Source organism: Apteryx rowi, unplaced genomic scaffold (assembly GCF_003343035.1).
Source record: "Apteryx rowi isolate R43461 unplaced genomic scaffold, aptRow1 scaffold_869, whole genome shotgun sequence".
Classification (NCBI taxonomy): domain Eukaryota; kingdom Metazoa; phylum Chordata; class Aves; order Apterygiformes; family Apterygidae; genus Apteryx; species Apteryx rowi.
The window spans coordinates 8,523-31,716 of record NW_020451170.1 but is presented as its reverse complement, the minus strand read 5'-3'; the positions used below and the strand labels follow the sequence as shown (position 1 = coordinate 31,716).

The 23,194-nt window shown below is 38.3% G+C and overlaps 1 protein-coding gene across 3 annotated transcripts in view; it reads left to right on the top strand.

Annotated features, from left to right (window-relative positions):
* The window catches only part of TLE4 (transducin like enhancer of split 4), a 103,704-nt gene extending 80,719 nt beyond the window's left edge, over window positions 1-22,985 (top strand). For all 3 annotated transcript variants that reach the window (XM_026090647.1, XM_026090646.1, XM_026090645.1), the window contains 13 exons: window positions 8,517-8,636; window positions 9,193-9,246; window positions 9,873-10,025; window positions 11,278-11,410; window positions 11,653-11,846; window positions 12,035-12,111; window positions 15,765-16,014; window positions 17,092-17,339; window positions 18,264-18,411; window positions 18,973-19,123; window positions 19,440-19,516; window positions 21,269-21,714; window positions 22,168-22,985. In XM_026090647.1, coding sequence (XP_025946432.1) covers window positions 8,517-8,636; window positions 9,193-9,246; window positions 9,873-10,025; window positions 11,278-11,410; window positions 11,653-11,846; window positions 12,035-12,111; window positions 15,765-16,014; window positions 17,092-17,339; window positions 18,264-18,411; window positions 18,973-19,123; window positions 19,440-19,516; window positions 21,269-21,376 — 1,713 coding nt within the window. In that variant the 3' untranslated portion in view covers window positions 21,377-21,714; window positions 22,168-22,985. The remainder of the gene's footprint in view (window positions 1-8,516; window positions 8,637-9,192; window positions 9,247-9,872; window positions 10,026-11,277; window positions 11,411-11,652; window positions 11,847-12,034; window positions 12,112-15,764; window positions 16,015-17,091; window positions 17,340-18,263; window positions 18,412-18,972; window positions 19,124-19,439; window positions 19,517-21,268; window positions 21,715-22,167) is intronic.
* Window positions 22,986-23,194: the final 209 nt, after the last annotated feature.

Genomic DNA, 23,194 nt, shown 5'->3' with positions numbered 1-23,194 from the left:
GCTTAAATTCAGTTGCGGTGCAAATGCAATTAGTGTTAACATTCTGGAGATGTGTTGGATGTTAGGAATTCTTTGTGTGTGTCAGTCTTCATCTTTTGAAGAGTGCTTGCAGACGGCAAGTGCTTTTCCTTGCCTTGTGGAGCACTGCTGAATCAAATCCCGTAATACAGACTGGTGGTTATCGTTCTATCTATCTTTCATGCTGGTGAACCCACAATTAAATTGCTGCATTGAATGCTCCAGCTAGTTGAGCTTTTTCTCTTACCCTGTGATTGCGCGCTCTGGTGTGTGTTGTCTCTCCCTAGCTAACTCCCAATGCTCTACTTGCCTTTTCTGTTTCTATTTTGTTGGAGCTGCTTGAACTGTCTCAGGTCTCTACTGAAGGAAATAGTGTGAAAGATCAGTAATTGGAACCCCAAATAAATATTTGAGGAGTGGAGAGGTGCAGTCCAGCATTTCCTTGGCACCATTCTGTTCTTCAGATTTACAAAAATGATTGTTTATCCTCCATCCTTCTGCATCTCCGTAACTCGGCATCCTTTGACCTCCCTGTTTCAGCATGTCTGATTTAGGTTAAAGTAACATTTAGGATTTTGTATGCTGTGATTATGCAGGTTTGTCCTGGGTTTTGGCATTTATTTTCTCAAATGCCAGCAGCACAGTTTTCTCTGTCTGGTAGCATTTCCRCACATCCACTCCTTTGTTATTGCAGGGTGCTTATCTCTCCTGACATCATTAGGGACAGGATTCCTTTGCAACTTGCCTTTGCCCCCAGGCTCGCTCACTGTATTGCCTATACCAGCTGTAATTTGTGCGTTAGCACCTTCTTGTAAATCTTTTCTTTCCAAATTACCTGTTGCCTGCTCTTGTGTGCTGAAACGTGGGGGCTCAATCTGGGGGCTGTTCAAGTGGGAGGAGATCAGAGTGAGGGGTGGTGAATGGGGAGTGGAATGGGGAGCAGATCAGGTGGATTGCTTCATGGATTAAAAGGGAGGATGTTTGACAATGCCTGGGTTGTTACCATCAGTTAAATTCAATATTTATGAGTTGGCAGATGTGGATGAGAGCAGGCTTGATGGTAAATGTAATCTGTGAACTTTTGAAGCTTCTGTAAACCTATCAGGAGCGTTTAACTCCTTTCCCTGCCCCATCTGTTTCTTTTATTTTTGTTCCTTCCTGAAACCAGGTGCTTTGTTCAGACTCTCTTGCTTACCAAAGGATGCTTGTTATTCCTGCTGCACTCCTTGATTTCACTACCTTCATGTGCTTGTGCTAAGATATCCTCTAACCTAAACCTGTCTTTGCTTTTTGTCTCACAGCTGTGCTCCTCTACGATTTCACTGCCTGTACTTAAGTAGCATTGGTTCTGCTCTCCATCCTCTGACCCTCACAGTATCAGTAGTGATTAGGCCTTGTGTGTGCTATGTCCCTCAGTCAGTGATTACTGGAGAAGCTGTATTTTGAAGGATTTATTGTAAAAATCCATCTGTGAAGGGCTAGCCAGCAGCCCTCGCCGTTGCTTTAACTACCTGCTTTTCTTGCCATTGTGCACCTGTACACCAGGAAGGGCCAGAGAAACAGTAGCACATGCTGGCAGAATTACACGTCAAAATTGCTAGGTCTCCCTGACTTCTGCTGCGTAGCCTATGTAGCTTATAGCAAATTGATAAGTGTATGTTGAAATACATGACTGGAATTAACATGCAAACTGAAATGATTTATTGTTCATTTTACCATTTTATAGCATCTAGACTCTGATGCTTTTAATTAGCTTAGATTAAATGTCATGGTGGTACCACCAGGGCAAGCAGATCACCAGTGTAAATAGTTTATATTGATAGTTTTAAAGAAATAGCAAACATATACATTATAAATACACATATATATACACTTTTATTTAGGTAAAAGTTTTGAGGACGTTGTGTTTGGAAGGCTAACTGCTGAGCATGCACATTTTCTTTTTATTCTAGATTTTTTTTGTGGCTGTTTTGTTGTTCTTGCAGCAGCATTGCACATCTAGACTTTGATGTTTTATATGACACTCTTATCCACTAATTAACTTCATTAATTTTGCAATTAGTGAAGTTAATTAGTGGGTAAAAATGCTCTATAAAACTTCAAAGTTTGCATTTTAATCATAGTTTGTATTAAAATTAATTATCACATCCTTGATTATTAAACTCAGTCCAATTAGCTCAGACAGGGTCATGTGATATTAAAAATAGCTTTGTTCTGTATCTTTTCTAGCTAGTTGGTAGCATTTTTCACCAACAATTACTGAGACTGGTATCTGAAAATGCAGTTACAGGGAAAAGGCAATGAATGAGACAAATAATGTGATCTTGGTATGGCTGAGTGGGAGCTGGGTTTCTGTTTGGGTGCATAGAGAAACAAGTTGCAAATGAGAGGTGAAAATATAGTAAAAGTTCACTGTGACCAGTGATATATGTGGTGACAATACTTGGCTACCACCCTTGGATGATTCTGTGAGTCATTTCTGAAGCGCCATGCTCCAAGCAGTACTGCCTCCTGACTATATCTGTCACTCTGCTGGGGACCTACTGTATATATCTGAAAGGAAAGACATGATAAGGAAAAATCCAGTTGTCTTGATGAGTAGAGCAAAGGGGAGATGTTGGTAAATCAACGCAAATATCACAAAATCATTGAGACCAGAGTGGATACAGTGACTGTTTAACACTCCCGGTTTTTGTTTTTTGATTTTTATTTAATAGAGGTATGGTTGACCTCAAAGTGCTCTGTATAGTATCTATAGTGCAGCCCACAAAATTTCACACTCTCTCCCTCAGATTGATAAATGTATGTGTACATGTATGTAAATGTGTGTGTACATGTACGTAAATGAATATATTTTCTTAAACAGAAGGATGTTCCCTTACATTTAGATCCATACTGAAGGTTTATTATGTGGGAACTTCTTTTGTTTCTGGGTACGTAATGTGGGCACAGCAGATTGTTTTAGAATATTTTCACCTGCCTCTAAAAAGAGAAGTTGGGCTGAAGGTGAGACAATAAATTTCATCATTTTACAGATTAGGCAAGAGGGTTTCCTGGAGTCATTTGACTGTTTCACACCTCTCTTAAACTCAGAGTGGTGGTACAGGATTTGGGAAAGCCTTTGCATTGCCCAAACCCTGCGACCCAAGCATTTGTCTTCTGAGACCTGTGTGAAAGTGAGTGTGTTTCTCCCTTCACTTGATCTGATGTAAGGCCAGAGCCAAAGGGAACGTATGTCCTTGCTCTGGGGCTTCATTTCATTGAAGGCCGAGGGAGGATATGCCTGAAGTTTACAAAGTTGTATGATAGTTGATAAGGTGAACTGTATTCAATAAATCCTGCAGTTCTAGATCTAGGGGACACTTGATGAAACTAGTAGGAAGCTGGGATTTAAAACAAGCAAAAGAAAGTACTCTTCACATAGATCTTCTGAAACTTGCTCCCATAAGAGGCAAGGCAGTTAYCAGCAGCTTCAGAGAGAGATGAGACAAACCACAAGCAACAGGTCTATAGACAGTTTCTAAAGGAAAAAGGCAGCATGTGCCTCTAGTAGCCTTGATACCGCAGTTGTAGATGTGGGAGAGGCTGGAAGGAAATGGACTGCTGCAAGTGGCTGTCCCTGTGTGCCCTCTGTAGAAGCCATCGCTATTGCTGCCACCATCATATACAGAATATGAGCCCAGATGGGACGATGAACTAACCCGGGAGCATGTTTCTTACATTCTTTTCTGCTACTTGCCAAGTAGGAGCTTTCCCACTTCATACCCCTAGTTATTCATCAAAGCAATTTCAGTCTCAACCTGACTTGTCAGAAGTAACAGCACTTCATTTTTTGTGTTTCCAATTTAAACATAAGGTTTTATCTCGAAGAGTTAAGAGTGCCAAGCCAAATTCTGGAGCAATGCCTGAATCCTAACTTTGGCTTTTATACTTCATGTATAACATTGGCACCAATCAACCAAGCAGCATTACTCTCAGGTCATTTCCATGTGATGCATATTGTATCCATTTTTATAGTTTCTTTTATACTTTCAACAGACTTTATGACAGCAGTAATGTCATTCAGATAATTATATTGTAATTGACCTTAGCGTTGAGCATCCTTGGCTTTTACTGCAGTTTGCTTAATACTTCAGGATGGTCAATTATCTCATAATTCCCACTTTGTTGGGAATTATTGTTTTAATTATTATACTCCAAATACATCATTGTGGCAGACTTGTAAAGTTATGCTAGGGAATGGTCATGTTCATGAATGCTTTAAAGAGTTACTAGCTTCATCATGTGGGAGGGCTTTTCATCCTGTCATCTCTAGTCATTACTTTTAACAGTGATTTCATTTAATTATCACTTCATCTACTTGGGCCAGGTCTTCATCTGCAGGAGCTAGCATATGTGGAGTTAGGGTTTATAGGGTTTGAGAGTGATCAGAAGACTGCACAGTCTGACAATATTGTTTTTTTCCGCTGTGTTGCAGCATGAGTCATCTATCTAAATGCAAGTAACTTTCAGTGGAAGTTCAGGTTAAAATGATGATAGTGATTCTTGGATTTTTTCAAGCAATTTGAAGTATTAATTTTCCTGCGTAGACAGCATGCTGATGTCTGCGTTGCTACTGGTGAGAATTTTATAGCTTAAGAAGAGGTTTATATTGTCTTCTTTATGATCATTTAATCTGTGTGTGCCTGGCACCAATATTCCACCTAGAGCAACACTGGATGAATGTTGGAGAGAAAACACACCACTTTGTGAAAGTCTGAATGGGCTTTGTGATTTTTTTTTCCTCTCTCTTTTTTTTTTTTAAACACTGTGCTCAACACTATACAAAATACAAAGTGAAGCATCGTGCTTCATGCTTTACAGTCTGGTGTAAAAGATCCTATGGATTCAGCACTAGAAACTGTTTCACTTCTTAAGCAAATTATATGAACAAGGCAACATGCTAAGCCTTTCTATAAATGTATCCGTTGAATAGGTTTTTGTCAGCATTTTGTGGTGTATTTGGCATGAATAAAAATATTCTGCCTAAGCAGAAAATGAAAACCTGGTACATTTTGCTAAAACAGAAACTAAATATAACCCACTTTCACCAAAGAGTTTTTTTTTTCCTGTGTTTTGTCTAATTATTATATGTGAGCAAAATTGGTGTTGGTTAATGGGAAAATGCTACTCTCTCTAGTAGATTAAAACATTTTATTGAAGAAAACAGCAGTGTGAAAAGACTTTATTTCTCTATAAATTGTAGTAGTTACTAAAATGAGAATTCTGGCCCATTAAGTTACAGCCTTTCAAGACATAATGCTGAATCATTTAATTTCTCTAAGTGGCTGTCCTCTTCCAGTTTCTTAAAGGCAACTGTTAGGAGACCGCCGATGTTTTAATCGAGGAACAGAGCAAAGTCTGACAGATAAATGCTGTGCTTTGATGGGGGTTTTTGTGTGAAGTCTGGGAACATAAGTTTCTCCCTTGGAATATGTAGATTTACATGCTCAGGGAGAGATTTGTGTGGGTACAGGTTTATATGTAGGAATCTGATGTCAGTGGATACCATGATGTCCAGGTATTTCTCACTTGAAAATACATCCTTACAGTTGCTTACAGGCTGAACTGCTATTGTAAACCATAGTAGGAACTTGGTGCGACTAATAATGTCCCTTGCACACTGAAACCAGTAGGGGTTAGGTACATTAGAAGATCTAGACCATAGCTTTTTGGCTGAGCAGTACATGACATACCATTGTTACTTAGTATAAGAGATAATTTTAGATCTGTCAGCACCAGTCCCAGAGATCCCATAAAGTCAGAGATTTTTATATGGCAGATGCATTACATATTGGACAGAAAAAAGCCACTATTGCAGGAGTGTTGCTGGGTAACTGCAGCTGCCATGCAAGAAAAGGGAGAAAACAGTTAAAGTGAGACTGCTTAATTTGTCCTGTAGTAATTTATGCTTTAGGCAAAATAATATTAGTCCTAGTACACTAGCCAAATTCCAGTTTGGGAAAAGAAATTCTGCCTGCTTTCCCCACTCCACTAATTTGACCCTTCTCCCCCCCAGCAAGCAATAGGCTAGTTGTCTGCATCTTTCTTCTGATGTAGGTGGGATACCATAGCAAGATTTTTTCATATTGATACCAAGTCTGATCAACCTTTGAAACAATAAAACCATTAAGAAGTACGCATTGCCTCAGTGCCCAACATGGTGCTCATCCTTTATGTGCTAGTGATAATTAACTACTTTATCATTCTAGTAGGTAGCTTTAATTTATTACTTTATTAAGCAGTGAAATCAAAGATTAAAGTGGTATCTATAGCGCATAGCTAACTAGATTGTGAAAAATGAAAGTATATGCTTTCAAATTTATGGAAATAAATATTTCTATTCAACTAAGTGCAGTAGTTTAATTCTTCAGACGCCACTCTAATTTGTAGTTTACTGATGATTATTTTTCTTTGTTTTAACGCAAATTGCCTTCTGTATGGTGAAGCTGAGAAATAATGAATTAAATTCACATTATAAGCTACTGCTTCCCAAACTGTAAATGAATAGAAATGTAATAGGAGTATACTGTTAAATCTCTTGCAAAAGACTATGCTATATCATTACAGTAAACAAATACATTTCTCAAGCCATCAGTTCATTTAATGTTGCATTCTACTTAGCTCTTGTTTTAAGGGCTTCTGAGCCTACTGTCACCACTGTCTCCAAATGCCTTAACATGTGTTATGTATTCAGAGCAAACAATAGCACTTTTATTTATTTTTTTACAGCATAATAGTTTCTTATAATGGCCTACTTTAAATGTAAATCAGTGAACACATTTTAAGATGTATTTGTGCACATAGGAAATCCTCATCTACTATTTTACAGTGCTGGAGGAGAGAAGGATGGAGGGAAATAGGAAAGACACAGGCTGTATTCATCACTAGCTTTTTTTTTAAATTTCCATTTCCCCTCAGCGCTGTTAATGATTGACAGTCAAAAATAGACACAAGATTTTTGCACTCATTAATCTGAACTGCTGTTAACAACAGTTGGAAGTTTTAGAGAAGTGATGTGGAGAGCAGGACCTCGGTGGTCCAACATGGAGAAAATGTTTTTTGATTCTTACCAGAAGTTTGTGGTGTAATAGGTCAAGGGAAAGAAGTAATTTGGCAATAGTGATGGAGCAGAAGTTGCATAATGTAAATGTTAATTTCTTGGTTTGCATTCCTGGTAGCAGCTATTCAATAAGTTTAGGTGTGCACTTGAACCAAAAAAACAAATCAATGTGGAGTATTGCACACTTTTTTGTAAAACAACAGCTGGCCACATGCATTGAAGAGAATCCCAGAACCAGTGTTTCTGGATGAGGGGGAAGGGCTGAAATCCAGCAGTAAGGACTTACTTCATTATTTGTTTTTACCCTTTTATGTAAGGAGGATAGAGAGAGGGAAACAGTCAGCAGGGTTTCAATTGAGAATTACTTTCATCTTCATTCCTGTCAGTTCTAATTCTGCAAAATGCCTGAACACATCCTTACTTCTGTACGTTTAACCATTGACTTCAGTGTGAGATACATTTTTAGCACATGCTTAAATGCTTTATTGAATTAGGGCCAAAACCTGATGCTGCTGGTAGAATCAATTATAGAGGAAAATTAGGATCTTTCATTTCTTTCTTGTTTACATATCAAGATACAGACTCAACCAAGCTCTGGAAATAGGGTATGAGTTGATAAATACTGCCTTTCTGGTTTAAAGAAGCAGAGTAGAATTGTAGGACAGTGCATAAAGTACAAATGATCTTCCTTTCTCATCTGTCTCTTCAGTGTGCTCTGTAGTAACCATTACTCAGGTAGGGCTGCAGAGCAAGGAGAGACTGTCGGAGCTGTTGTGTTCCTGCCTACTGCAGGCACTGGACCACTTGTAATTGTATAAGGCATCAGATTAAAATGAGTTAGATGTTTGCCTCCACTGCTTTCTCCTGTTGCAAGACTGTTCAGGACCTTGCTTCTCTCCTTGCTGGAAATCTTCTCTCAAAAGTGTTTGCTGGAGTGTGACTTACTTTGAACAATCTTTGTTGTTGTTCTTTATTTCCCACCCCCTGCCCCAGGAGGTCAGTATTGGATTAACCCTGCGTATTTATTGAGTAAACAAGCCAAAGCCAGGCCAACATACAGTATTCATAAAATGGTCCAAGTTAGCTCTACTTTCATTCTGTTAACACTGCAGATATCAACTATTCAATGAGGCTGCAGATATCAACTATTCAATGAGCCGTTAATTGATATCCTTTATCTGTGTCTCTTGCGATGCATTGTGCACTCTCAGCGTAAAAAAAATTGCTGGGTAGCTGTCGCTGATTAAAACCCAAAGTGCTATCCATCAGAACAACTTCAAAGACATACCAGGTTAAGTTGTGTTGAGAGATAGTGACAAATCAACAGCTATTTTGAATGAGCATCTGATGATGGTTTTTCTTTCTGTCTCTCTCTCTCTCCCACTTCTAACTGCAGAGCTCTTCTGTATCTCCATCAGCCAGTTTCAGAACAGCAGAAAAGCACAGAAACTCAACAGATTACTCTTCAGACAGTAAAAAACAGAAAACAGAGGAGAAGGAAATAGCAGCTCGCTATGTGAGTAAAACATTTACATTTTGCATTGCTGAACTTGTCTCCTCTGTAACTTTACCAATTTTATACTGCATACCTAATTTTAAATTTGCAGGTCAAATTTTAACAGGTACTTACTGTCTGCAAGTATCATTATGCTGGGTGGAAGACTTAGGTGCTCAGAATTTGTAGTGGTTTTGACCATATAAATACAGAATGCCTGGAGGCAGGTGATGAGCATTGAGCCTTTGGTTAGAACTCAGTAGCTCTGGAGTATGTCTTGGTTCTGCTTCTCAGTGCTGTGAGACTTTGGACAAGTATTTTCATCCTCTTGTCTTCATTCGCTTATGTGCAAACTGGTAAGAACGCTACAGCTGTGACACCTATTGAGAAGTAGCACTTTAGGAAACCTAAATATAATTTTATTACCACATAAAGCTAGGTAAAAGTAAAGGCTATATTGCATAACTGTGAGCAGCTTTGTATTTCATTGGATTTTTTTCTTTGTACCTAAGTGACTTCATATATTATATAAGGAATTATATATTTAATTTTTACACATTGTGATTTGTCATTGCAGGACAGTGATGGTGAAAAGAGTGATGACAACTTGGTAGTTGATGTTTCCAATGAGGTACACATAATGCTATTTTGGTACCTTATAATAGCAAGGGGGGGCAGGTCTTCAGTGATTTCCATATATATTAGATATGTGAATAAGCTTCCAGTCTTTGCCTTCACAAAGGAGCTTGAAATTCCTGAGGGAATCCAGTCAGGTCTTCTTTCTGTAACACCTTTTTTCTACAAAAGAGCTTCTGTTTCTTGCACAAACCAAAGGTCTACTTTGAGATATTTGAAGCCAGTCCAGAACAGCAGATAGGATGCTGCTTGTAGTGGTATCTCTGTTTTCTTTCACTCTGGTCTTGACTTCTTTTGCGAACTTAATCAAGACTGCCAAGTACCTCAGTTTGACATCTGAAAAATGAGATTTACTAGCCTATTTCAAAATTTGAAGGTTTTTAACATTATTTCTTATGGCTAATGGCATTCAATTTTAAGACCTTCTTTAAAAAACAGTTTTCTTGAATTATCCACCTCGATTTTATAATTTTATCAGCTAAATCACTTACAGATTGAATGAACATGCCACCTTTTGGGACAGATCTTCACTCCAAAGAGTAAATTGCTAAAGACAAGTGTTAGTGGCTACTATGATTTTTTTTTTTTCCCCCCTTACTAACCAATGTTGTTGATGTTTAGGATCCTTCCTCTCCCCGAGGAAGTCCAACACACTCTCCACGGGAGAACGGCTTGGACAAGACTCGACTGCTGAAGAAAGATGCACCAATTAGTCCAGCATCTATTGCATCCTCCAGCAGTACTCCTTCCTCCAAATCCAAAGAACTTAGCCTTGTAAGTGCCTCTGAATGCTCCTCACCTGTGATAATATAATGAAACACACGTTAACCAGATTTGTATCTAGGAACAATTTGGATTTCTAAAGCTATCAGTATCAGGTATGAAAAATCAGTATAAAATTCCTTTTGTTTCTGTTTTCAGGAAACTTAATTAAATACTAAGGAGAAAGTCCATTGCCTTTTTTGGGATGGGAAGAGGTTATTTTAACTGATGGTGTGGATAGATGATGGATGTTCTGTGCTGAGAGATGGTTTTTCTCCTCCCCCATATGAAAAACTGTCTTTTTGTGAATAAATAAGAGTTCACAGGGGTTCCTTGAGCTGTTTTCTTGTGCTGTAGTTTATAGCAAATTCAGTTCCCTGCTTGGATGTGATTTGGTTGTTAGCTTTGTTTGAATTACCAGGCCATATACAACAACAATAATTTTTATTTTCTATCTAAAAAGTAATCTGTCATTTACAAGAGCCTTCCTTGACTTGCATCACAAATCACAATGCAAAAAAGAGCTGCCTGCAAGTCGGGGGTGTTCTTGCCTATCCTGTTTGTTGCTGTAGTTAATCACATTTCTGAGCTGCACCGTAACTCCTCTCGTAGTTCTTTGAAGGTCAGGGTACATGATTATTTAAAAGAAATAAAAAAAAAACCCAAACCCTAAAGTGATGGTAGTGCTCAGGAAAGGTGATGGAATGACAGGCTCAGATCCAGGAGTCAGCTGTTTGTCGAATGAAAAGCTTCTCACAAGAATGGCATTGCGCAGTTCCTGACTTTATACCATCACTGCCTCCAACCTATGTTACCAGCACTACATATGGGGATGAGTTCTTGGTTGGTTGTGAGTTTTCTTTTGCTCTTCCTGTCCACATGGCAGTGGCTTCTCTCAGAAACTCAGAAACTCATGATGTGAACAGGTCCACTATGAGCAGACTGAGACCACCAACAGATTTTGCATATGCTGCCAATATCATATGTCAGATGGTAGTGATTTTTCAGTCATTGACCTTATTCTGAATCATACTGTTGACCCAAATGAGGAAAGCTATGAAGGCTATAGTTAATTCCCAAAGCTATTCTTTCCTTTTAAGTGTCTCTGCATGCTTCTCTTCATTGCCACTAACTATTAAAGCCAAAACCCAGGTTTCACTAATCACACCACACTCCAGTTGTCATCTGCTCTCTTTCCAGCCACAAGAAGCCAAAAAGTAAGATAACTGATCAACTATCTTTCATTATCTTTTCTGATGATTAGAATGAGAAATCTACCACACCTGTATCTAAATCAAATACCCCGACTCCACGGACTGATGCTCCAACTCCAGGCAGCAATTCCACTCCCGGATTGAGGCCTGTGCCTGGCAAGCCCCCAGGTGTTGACCCACTAGGTTAGTATCAGTAAATTCAAAACTGTATGAAACCATAGCCATTCGGCCCTGAACAGTTTCCCTTTAAATCTGCAGTGACAAAGCTGTATATTACAGCTGCTTAAACTGAATGCTGAGCTGGTTCTTCAGCATTTTAACACAGCATTTCAATACAGCATATTCTTTTACTGCTTGCCAACTATATTTGCTCTGTCTGTGTTTGGCTGGCTGTGTAACTTCTCTTCTTTTTTTGCCCTCTATAGCTTCAGGTTTAAGGACACCTATGGCAGTGCCATGTCCTTACCCTACTCCATTTGGGATTGTGCCACATGCTGGTATGAACGGTGAGCTGACCAGCCCAGGAGCTGCCTATGCTGGTCTACACAACATTTCCCCTCAAATGAGTGCAGCAGCCGCAGCAGCAGCAGCAGCCGCAGCTTATGGGAGATCTCCAGTGGTAAGTGTTTGCCATTGATGTGTCTGAGCATGAGAGCAGTTTGTTAAATGTTTGACCTGCGGGGTTAAATCTGATTCAGTCTGTTTGTAAGTTGGGTAATAGGCTTTGGAGGATATGGACTAAACTGTCTTCTTTTGCGTAACTCCATCTTTAATACAGCTTTTTGTTTTGCTTGGGGAAAACTGCAGGTTGGTTTTGATCCTCATCATCACATGCGAGTCCCAGGCATCCCTCCCAATCTCACAGGCATCCCAGGAGGAAAACCGTGAGTATCAAACATTCAACTTTAAAAGTTAATCATTTATTGAAGTTGTGTTCCCTTGCCAGTTGGAATTCCCTTTAGCTACTGAAAATTATTGTAAGAATAAATATAGCCATTTAGCAAGGAAAGGAAAAACACTGTTCAATCTTAAAATTGTATTTGTAAATTTGTTTTGAAGACTAATTGCAGCTGATAAGTACTGGGTGGTATAGGGTAAGAAGAGACGGTGATAAATGCAGAAGGGAGCTGAGTTTCTGGGTGTTGCATGCTGAATCTGACCGGTTGGTTTAATAAAGAAATGCAAAATGGAATGGTATCTTGGCTTTTTGTCTCTGCCATACTCTGCCTCTCAGGTTAAGAAATAATTTCTTTGTTCACAAAAGCCTTGCAATCACTTGCAAACTTATCAGCTGCTCTAAACAGCAGTGTGCAGAGAAAGGAACACTGAAATGTTTTGTTTGATTGAAAATACTGGAAAGAATTATTGTATATATGTTCAAATTCATCCTTGATGGAACTGACCATAAAAGGTGACCTACTCTACCAGACTTTGCTTGTTGTGAGTCTAGGAAAAAGAATTACATAGATATGAAGAACTCTCTACTTGCATTCCTCTTGAGTTAGGGCAAAAAAAAAATAAAACAGTGTTGCAAACTATATTGATCCAGATTCTATGTAAGGGTCCTCAAGATCCACTTCTTGTGTGACACTCGCAAGAAACTGACCGGCTAATATTGGAGGGTTTGAAGGGCAGGGGATGTAGTTTGTGCCTTTCCTTCTCTCTCTGTCTTATGTATGAATGTGGTTGTGGGGGAGGGAGTGGGTAGAATATTCACACACCTGCATGCATGTGAATAAATGCATACATTTGCCTGCCTGTGTACTTGCAGACACACAAGATTAATAACATGTCATGGAAAACTGATCAATGCTAGTTCCTGTAAGTTTTCTTACATGAGTGTATCATACAGATCATAACCTGCATCCCACTCTTTCAGACTTCACACATTGGTTATCACCTCACTTTGCCCTTCTGCTAGTTACTCTGCCCTAGCTGCATAAGATGATTTTGGAACTTGGTGTACAGTAGTTTCTAGGATCAGGTGTTTGGATTAAAAATTCTGCAGGGCAGAGATCTTCATCCTTCACATGCAATGGGCACATAGAAATTTCCAGACATAATATTCAAATATTCTTAATATTCAAGCTCATCCTTGGTGGATATAGTGGCCCAGAAAGGGTGACCTACCCTGCTAGGCTTTGCTTGTTGTGACTTTAGAATGGAAAATTCTACAGATGTGGAGACCACCTTACTTGCATCCCCTTTGAGTTAGAGAGGGGAAAAAATAAAATGATGTGATGCAAATTGAAACCAAACCAGTCAAAGATCTGTTGCATCTCGAAGACTTCTGAACTGCATTGACATATTGATGACTGTTTTAAAGGACAATTTCAGCTAAATGTTGGTCAGCTGTAGTTGAAACTTTTGAAATCTATGGTCATTTTATCATGATCCCATAATTTCTTAGTGGAGTATTTTTCACAGCTATCATTTGGGATTGTTGCTCTCTCATTTACTCTTCCTCTTCTCTTAAAGCAAAAGTTGTGTAAGTTCTCCACACTATTGAGTGTTTGCTGAAATGGAATGAASAGTGTGTGGCACATCAGGGATCTAGCTGCCTAATAACTCTCTCTCTAGTTTTAAGATACATCAAAAAGTTGAGGAGAGTACAACACATACCTAGAAGAGGTAGCTAACAAAAAAAGAAGGAAAAAAATGTTCATCAGGTGTTTATACTGTCAGATATTTGTAAGGTATTTAGAATACTTCAAATAAGCAACAAGTAGAAGCAACAGTTTAATCACAGGTGCTGGTATGGAATGATGAATAGGGTGAAAATAATGTAGTCTCAGTCTCCAGAACTAAGCTTTTTTTTTTTTTTTGGTAATTGTTCAAATATATTCCCTATGTACTTTATAAGCATGTAAAAATCCTTGTGGTTAATGAAAATATCATATATTAAGTGATCAGCATGGTTCTGCAGAGAGTGACTGAACCTTTTTACTGAAATTAGGAAGGATGATAAAAAAGTTGCACTTGTTTTGTTATAGATTTCAGATCACCACCTGCTTCTTCTTTTAGTACCTTTACTTCAGGAAAAGGAATTAAGGAGATAGGAGATAGTGAAGAAGATCTTTCAGATTTCTGTAGTAGTAATTGAACTCAAAATTCCAGTCAATATAGACAGTTTGCTGCTTCTAACAACCACAGAAGTCTCTCCTACCCTTTCCTGAATGTGTTTAATGTCAAAAAATGGAGACTGATGATATGATCTGTCACTCAGACCTGCCAGAACAAGAAATAGAGGGCAGGATTAGGAGAGAGTGAAAAGCTCTGGAAACAGGGCAGAAAGGTGAAAATGCAGTTGTATTTTATCCTGCTGAAAATTATTGTTGTAATATTAATGGAGTGTGAATCTTAAATAACAAATGAATTCTGAAGTCTGCCTTCTTCAGTGACTTTCAAGCAACAATTAAGGAAACAATCTTTCTACATATTCTGATAAAATGATATTTTTGTGAACTATTCTCATCCTCACCATTGTGACAATGGATTTTTCATTAGTACTGCTATGATTTTTTCAGGTCTGAGGAAATTAAAGCCTTCCATTAAGCACACATTTGTATGTGTAGGTGAACCCTCTTATAAAGTTTGTGCTATGTAATAGATGTGATGTGTCAGGGAGAATCTAAGAACAAGACAATTTCACAACCTAAGTGTTCTCCCTGGAAAATATTTTGAGATGAAGCTGTTGATAGGTTATTCACAGGTGGCATCACTGGCAGTCACGTAACACATTCTTTCTCAGTGAGAGTCCTGATTCTGGCAAGAGAAACTGGGATTTGTGGTTGTTGTGTCAGTTCTACAAAAAAAAAAAAAAATCCCAGAAGAAGGAAAAAATCCCAGTGTGTTTTTGCTAGTCTGTCGTATCAGATGTCAGCAACCATGCCTTGAGGACTTAACTCCTTGACAGCAGTGATTTCGGCACACCTTTACATACAGCACAAGGCAGTTTCCCTTGAGCCATGTGGTACCCTTGGTACCTTGGGCAGCTTGGCAGCACTCTGGCTCCCGCATGCTTGCTGAAGTTCACACGTTAGTCACTAAGGGAACAAACAAATGTCCCCAGGCACTCGGCACCCCCTAGAGTTCTGCAACAGCTAGCTTACTATTTCTGTCTTCCCAGGGGACCCTGATCTGGTCTTCCTTCCCTTCTCTGTCTGTGGTGTTCTCTCCATGCACTGGAGTTTGAGAATAGTGTCATGTATCCTTGCTCATGCCAGAAGTCATAGATGCCTGAGTTGTAAAAGCTCATTTGATTGGTACATGGTCCTTGACTTGCCACATCCAAAGGAAAAGTACCCAAGTGTATGTTCTGATATCCATACTTTAGATATCTAAGTAAGTTTGTTCTTCAAATTAGTGTAAAAATTGCAAAAGGCAGTAGGTGCACAGTGTGCATTTCCACAGTGGAAGGCTGTTGATCTGTATACACACATGCCATACACACATCTTGTTTTCTTTTCTTAGAAAGGCTTGAAGAACAACTTAAATCTCTGTCCTTCCCCTCTCACTTTTCATTTTTTTTCTTCAGAGCATATTCATTTCATGTAAGCGCAGATGGTCAGATGCAGCCTGTACCTTTCCCTCCCGATGCCCTCATCGGTCCAGGAATCCCTCGCCATGCCCGTCAGATCAACACTCTGAACCATGGGGAAGTCGTGTGTGCAGTTACTATCAGCAACCCCACGAGACACGTGTACACGGGTGGGAAGGGCTGTGTCAAAGTCTGGGATATCAGCCATCCTGGCAACAAGAGCCCTGTCTCTCAGCTGGACTGCCTGGTAAGTGAACAGCTACATGTGATGGTGGAAGAAGGTAGCAGGTTGTGTTAAGATTGAAATTGTGCTGTTAAAGTACAAGAAACAGTGGCTATCTGAGTGCTGTCATTGGTATCAAAGCTTGATCTTCCATTTGTAATTTTATTGTTTCTTCTAGAACTGAGTTTGAACTATGTTCCTTGTAGTACATGTGCTTTTCTCCCCACAATGAATCAAAACATCCTTAATATCCTAAAATTGTATTGGTAAGGGGAAAGATCAAAGACCACACAGTAGATATTGTTTATAAACTTTGACATTTATTGGCAATCTTAAAGCTTGATATCCTATCATGCTAAAAATTGCTGTCTTGCAGCCCTGTTCTCAGAGAATATTTGAAGCTTGTCACATATTTTGTGTCTTCGTATGTGTGAATGCTTTGCCCTGTCTTAACATGACAATTAAAAATATCCCTGAGTGTTATTAGCAAATTATTTGAATGTGCTAACAAGATGAACCATTGTTAGCAGCTTTTTTTATGTCATTTACCAGTTCTTGGTAAGATGTTGCTTCTTGTTACAGAGGCTGTTAAATGAGAACTGTGCAGCACGTGTAGACATATAATGAATTGCTACACAAATTGCTACACAAATGAAGAAAATTGCCCAAATATTTTTCTCTGACATCTCCTAGATGGTGGCAGCAAGTCTCATTGCARCAGAGGGGGAGGTGTGCAGGGAATTTGGTACTCTCCCATGCTGAGAGGTTAATGTACTGAAATAAACAGAGTATGAAAATGTAACTTTCTACACAAGCTGTTGAATGCAGCTATCTTGAATTGTTTGGGGTTGGGTTCAGATCTTTGCATTTTGATGCTAATTAAGATTAAATATCTCTCACTACTGAATTTTGTAGATCAAGTTTAAGCACTTCCCTAATGTCATGTAATCTTCTGGCATTAATACACTTTATCATTGTCATAAGTATAAATGGCTCATTAAAACCAGAAGGGAATACAATACTTTTATGGATTTCTGCTCTCATGTTAATGCTGTTTTCCTTTCCTCATGAGTAATCTCTTGATGGCTTCTGTCTCCACAGAACAGAGATAACTACATCCGTTCCTGCAGATTGCTCCCAGATGGCCGCACCCTGATTGTTGGTGGGGAAGCCAGCACATTATCCATTTGGGACCTGGCAGCTCCAACTCCCCGGATTAAGGCAGAGCTCACATCTTCTGCTCCAGCTTGCTATGCCCTAGCTATCAGCCCTGATTCCAAGGTCTGCTTCTCTTGCTGTAGTGATGGGAACATTGCAGTCTGGGATCTGCATAACCAGACGTTAGTAAGGTAGGTCGACAGAATTGGATCATCAGATTGTGAAGAATTAATTAGACATAGCATTACATGCTCTTCTGCTTAAATATGCTTGTCTTAGTTGGTGTCAACAAAACTACTTTCAGTATTTCATCGCTAGGCAATAACCATGGTAATACCTTGATAAGATTGTATATGATTGTTTATAGGTTTTGAGACTTTCATAATTCCAGGCCTATCAAGCAGCCCCAGAACTATAATTGCCTAAGATCAGCTGGTGTTGACATTGCTGGAGGTTCTTCGAACAGTTGGATTCCTTTGTTTCCACGAAGTACACTGTACTCACACGCCATTCTCTTTAATCAGTGCTCTAGCAAGCACGTCTTGGGTAAACGTGTGTAGATCACTGCATTGCACACTTCAACATCTTGGGAATATGAGTTGTTACTCTACACCAATATACAGATAGCTAGGAGCCGGTAATATGGAGCTTCTGTATACACTACTGCGCTGTGTAATGTAGTAATTCAATATTACATATAAAGGCAGGGTTTTACTAGCTGATGCTCCCATTTAGACTGCTCTGTTTTAAACCCTGCCATCTTAAAGCAAGTGAATTTTGACTATTGTGCTGCATTCCTTCATGGGGAATGTGGTATTTCCTGTCAAATGGTGGATATCACACAGTCAGCAGCAAAGATCTCCAGGATATCTGACTCCTAATGTGTGCTTCTAAAAACCAAATTAGCGCTCAGCTGTCTGTCCTGATTGCTTCATAAATTCATCACAAAATTCACATGCTTGTCTCAGGAGTTTAATCTGAAATCTTAGAATCTGTGTTACAGTTGTATTTATTGGATGTATGTACAAGGCTGAAACAAAAATGAGGTATTCTGAGTACATGCTCGGAACTGACTGTTTCCAATGTGAGAGTGTGTCTTCTTTTGGTATTTTCAGGCAATTTCAGGGCCACACAGATGGAGCCAGCTGTATTGACATTTCTAATGATGGCACTAAACTCTGGACAGGAGGTTTGGACAATACAGTCAGATCCTGGGACCTCAGAGAAGGGAGGCAGCTACAACAACATGACTTTACATCACAGGTTCAATCTCAGAAGCTTTGGCATGTTAYGAAAAATCTGTCGTGGTTTTCTAAAACACACACTTTTTTTAAAAAGCAGACTCAAAGAGAACTCCAAAAGAATTTTTCACTTAGTCTCACACTCTCTTTTTTAATATGGCAGCTAAACATCTTTCTGGATTATGACTCTGTTTGACAGATTAGTACTTCTACCATGAGAGCAGTGGAGAATCGTTTTTGTAAAAGAATTACCAGATTAAAGTGTTCCTGTGCACAATCTGTTACCATTTCTGTAGATCCTTGTTCAAAAATATTTTACAAAAATATTTTTAAAGGCTGTCAGATAAGCTAGGACATTAACTTTTATAGCTTGATTCAGTGCTTTACTATTACAGTTTTAATTGAGCTTTGTTTACATGAACTAATTTATCTTGATTATTATAGTAATTGGATTAGCATGTTTTTAAAACTGTGTAGCAGACCAAAATGTGTTTTTGCATAGTGTTAACAGTGTAGCAGGAGTCGGGTTTGAATATCTCAAGCTCATTCCTTACTGATTGAGCATGTGCTGTTCTAATTCCAGATCTTCTCGTTGGGCTATTGTCCAACTGGTGAATGGTTGGCAGTAGGAATGGAGAACAGTAACGTCGAGGTGCTGCATGTTACTAAACCGGACAAGTATCAGCTGCATCTTCATGAGAGCTGTGTGTTGTCACTCAAGTTTGCTCACTGTGGTAAGCAAAGCTTTCTTTGCCAGTGTTTTCTCTCCTGAGAAATTTGTTTAATATCACCTTTTAATGAAAACAGGGAAATTTAAAACTAGATGTTACGTATCAAAATTAAAAAAAAATAAAAAATCCATGACTTCTTTTTAGTACAAACTACTTATGTTGTGATTGAACATCTTAGTTTAACCAGATGAAGATGTGACTGTTTTTGGATATGGTTTTCATTAATATGTGGACAAATTGCTTTTATGATTAATCTTTGTCTTGGGGTGCATTCTTTGAAAACAAAACACAACTATAACATTTAAACAATCTGTTGCAGGCAAATGGTTTGTAAGCACTGGAAAAGATAACCTTCTTAATGCCTGGAGAACACCTTATGGCGCCAGTATATTCCAGGTAATAATCTCCTAAAAGCTATTTTCCACATTGTAGCACAATAGAGCTACGCTTCTCAGGGTCTGCCATTAACTTCAGGAGTTCTTAAATGGAAATTCTTGGATAATTATTATGTTGCTTTAATAATTTGTCTGTAACATACACTTTTGTCCTTACTAGCATTTTAGTAATTTAGCTCTTACCATAAAGTAACCTTTTACTCTGAAATTATTTTTAATACTCTTCTTTCTGAGCCTGTATCTTTCTCACCTTCTTGTATGTATTGCTGTAATACAGCATCCAAGTCACATGATTAGCTTAGCATTCATTGAAGGTCCAAAATGTAGCTAAAATATTGAAAGTCATATTCAGCATGTTGAGGAGACAAATTAAGGCTAATGAGTGCTTTCTCACAGTTTGTATGTTTGAAGTATGTGGATAAATAGCATTAAGGTGTCATACCTTGTATTAACAGTGCAAAGTCAATAGATTAAACAGGTGGACTCTTGAGCTGAAGACTTGATCCTTACAGAGGAGTCCTATCAAATGTAACTGGAAGTCATAACCTTTCTCTAATCTTTAATCCCTCTATGCCCACTCTTATTAGAACTTCAGTGCCATTAAAGAAGAGTGGGATTTTCGGGATATCCCTCTCTTCTTCATCCTGCAGTTACCTCTATGTTGGGAATTTTTTGAACTATGTTAATCCTGATGTTGTGGGTTAAAAGGTCATGTCTCCACCTTACTGAAAGTTGTAATGTCTCTGCCTTTTGGGACAGTGCAGTTTGCTTTGGCACGAGAAATCTGAAGTCTGAGCTTTCTTAGTGGAAAGTATTCTGCAACAACCTCCCACAGAACGCCCAAATAATCCTTCCAAAAACATCTTCCTTAAAACTATGTAATTCCCCAGTGCAGCTTTCTTAATGAGGGGCAGAGAAAGAAGCTGTTGTGCTGTGCAGTGGAGGTTTCTTTGCAGGAACTGAGCATGATTGGGAAGTATTTAGCTCTTGCAGTGAAGGGCAGAAAAGAAAATGTGGACCTATATGTTATAAAGAGAAAAAATGCACTAAAACTGCAAGGAAAATGTGACAGTGTGCATGCATATACATCATCTCAGGAAAGATCCATCTCCATGTTGATAGAAAAGCTCGGGGAGATAAAGCTACTGTAACCTGTCTTCCATTTGCCTGCTGTGGTATCTTTTCATATTTGCATCCTCCCTGGAAATGTAAATTCCTGTGTCCAAGGGTTTTTTCTTTTGTTTTGGAGAAATACTGATAGGAGATGTGGTTATTTCTGTGAAATCTCTGTTTTGTGCTTATTGGTAGATAGAGCTTTGTAGTGCTTCTCCATGAGGATTTCTGGTTTAAAACAGAAAAGAGAAGGAGGAGGAAGATGGCTTTTGATTCATTTTTATGCAAAGACTAACTTTTAAAATTTTAATAAATACTCATTTCTTGTAAAGTATGTAGAAGGGACTGCTTGTTTTTGATGGATTGATAGGTTATCTCTAGTTCCATAGCATCAAATGAAACATTCACTTCCTTTTCTGCTGCCCTTTTTTGTTGCCATAGAGCTTTAGGTGAGACAAATTTGGAGAAACAGCTTTGTAACAAAAGCTGCCACCCTTTTACTTTTGCTTTGAATCTACAGTGGTGATATTTAAATGAGTTTTCTCTTGCATTCCCTCTCTGTAAACTCTTCTGATTAATCTTCAAGTCCTTTTATGGATTGAAAAGAATTAATTTGTATTTCTTTTTTTTTTTCTTGTAGTCCAAAGAATCCTCTTCTGTGCTTAGCTGTGATATCTCTGTGGATGACAAATACATTGTCACTGGCTCTGGGGACAAGAAGGCTACAGTCTACGAAGTTATTTATTAGAGACAAATCTGAATGCAGATAGGACTCCTTCTCGTAGCACTTTGCTGTGTATTCCTTTTTTTTTTTTCTTTCACAAACTGAGAACTTAAATGCTCCTCCCAGTTATGGAATTTATTTTTCCCCTTTTAACTTGCTATGGAATTGTGAATGCTGATTAAGAACTTGTGATACCAAATCATCAGATATCTACTTGGAAGAAGATGGAATAAGCATACTTAACAGTGAACTTGACTCTTTAATTATGTATTATAGCTGTAATGTATTTATTTTGTTTAAAGAAGGCTTTCTAACAATGAACTGACTAAATAAAGCTGTCTGGCCCGGCTTTGGTTTGAAAGGTGCGTTGTATATTTTGTGGTTTTGCTGGTGGATGACAGGGATTGGGGAGAAGGATGTTGTGGAAATAGTAAAAGCTACACTGAATAGACTCCTAGCTTCAAATTAAAAAAATGGGATTTTTTTAGTCCTATTCTTTGGTGAGACCTCAAAATATTATTGCAGTATAATTATTAGGTGGGGAGATGCTTAGTTTAACTATTTTAGACAGTCTCAGAAATTTAGGAAATTGCAACCTGTAGCCAATATGATTTACATGCCTGTGATGAATGGCTAGTTCAGTTCACATCTAAATTAAATACCTTTTATGAGAATGTGCCAATTTGTTTATTTCCAATGTCAGTATAGCATCTTCTGAACAGATTTGTTCTCAGTGTTTTTCTATTGATGAATGTAAAGCATTTTGGTGTCAATGTAGCTTTTTTAATATAACATTTCTCTTTGTTATATTGTAGAGAGAAGTACAAAAAGTTGCCTCAAAGAATCGCCTTTATTACTTCTGGACACTTTTGCCATGTTTCTTTGAAAATGGGGATATGTATCTTTGGGCAATTTTTCAATTACAAGAGATTATGAAAAATATTTGATATATTCATTGGAAAATGCACTGAAATAAGAATGGATTCCTACCAATATACAAACTACAAAAGCAAGGACCTCTGAGGTAGGATTTACAAGAGCACTCATTCTGAAGTACAAAAAAGGAATGGATTCTCACTTGGGAAAGGACTTGCTTTGTTTGTCATCAGTTCAATCCAAGTCTTGATTGGATGTCCCCAAAATGGACGCAGGCTGAGCCATTGTGCCAGAGACATTGTGTTATCTTTTTATGTTGTTGTTGTTGCTGTTAAACTATGATCTGTGACTTTTTTTTTTTTTGAATGCTTTAAAAAAATCTTTAAGTCTGTGGATCTGCTGATGTACAGTGCCTTTGCTGCTATGGATCAAAATCAAAAGACCTGTGTAGATAAATCTTATTGTATAAGTAGAAAATTACTTAATTTCATACTAGAAATGGATTGATGCTGCAAGTTAAAATGAACTGTTCATTGAAGTTCCAAATGTGGTAGCAAAAAATGGTGTCTTAAGTGCTTAGTGTTTGATGTCTTTAACAGTTTCGTAATACTCTACAGTGTAGAAAGATTTTGATACTAAACCGTGTCATTGTACATAGTTCTAATGCATTGTATTGACCACCAGTACTTCTATAATGGTAGTTTATTGTTTGTGCATTCAGACTTTTAAGCATTAAACCTAAGTAACTTCTAAGATGTATTTTTCTAAGTTTTTTCCTCACCACCACCCCCATCCTTTTTGCATGTGCTAATCTCTGTGTGCAGAGTGTAGTTCATTATAAGGTGAACTGGCATTCAGTCATAGAGATGGATGTTTTGAGATTTTATCATTGAGAGGCAATGTGTGTTTTTACAAAAATTTTCCCAGCAAAATCAATGAATTCAGAATTTCTCAAGTTATTTGACT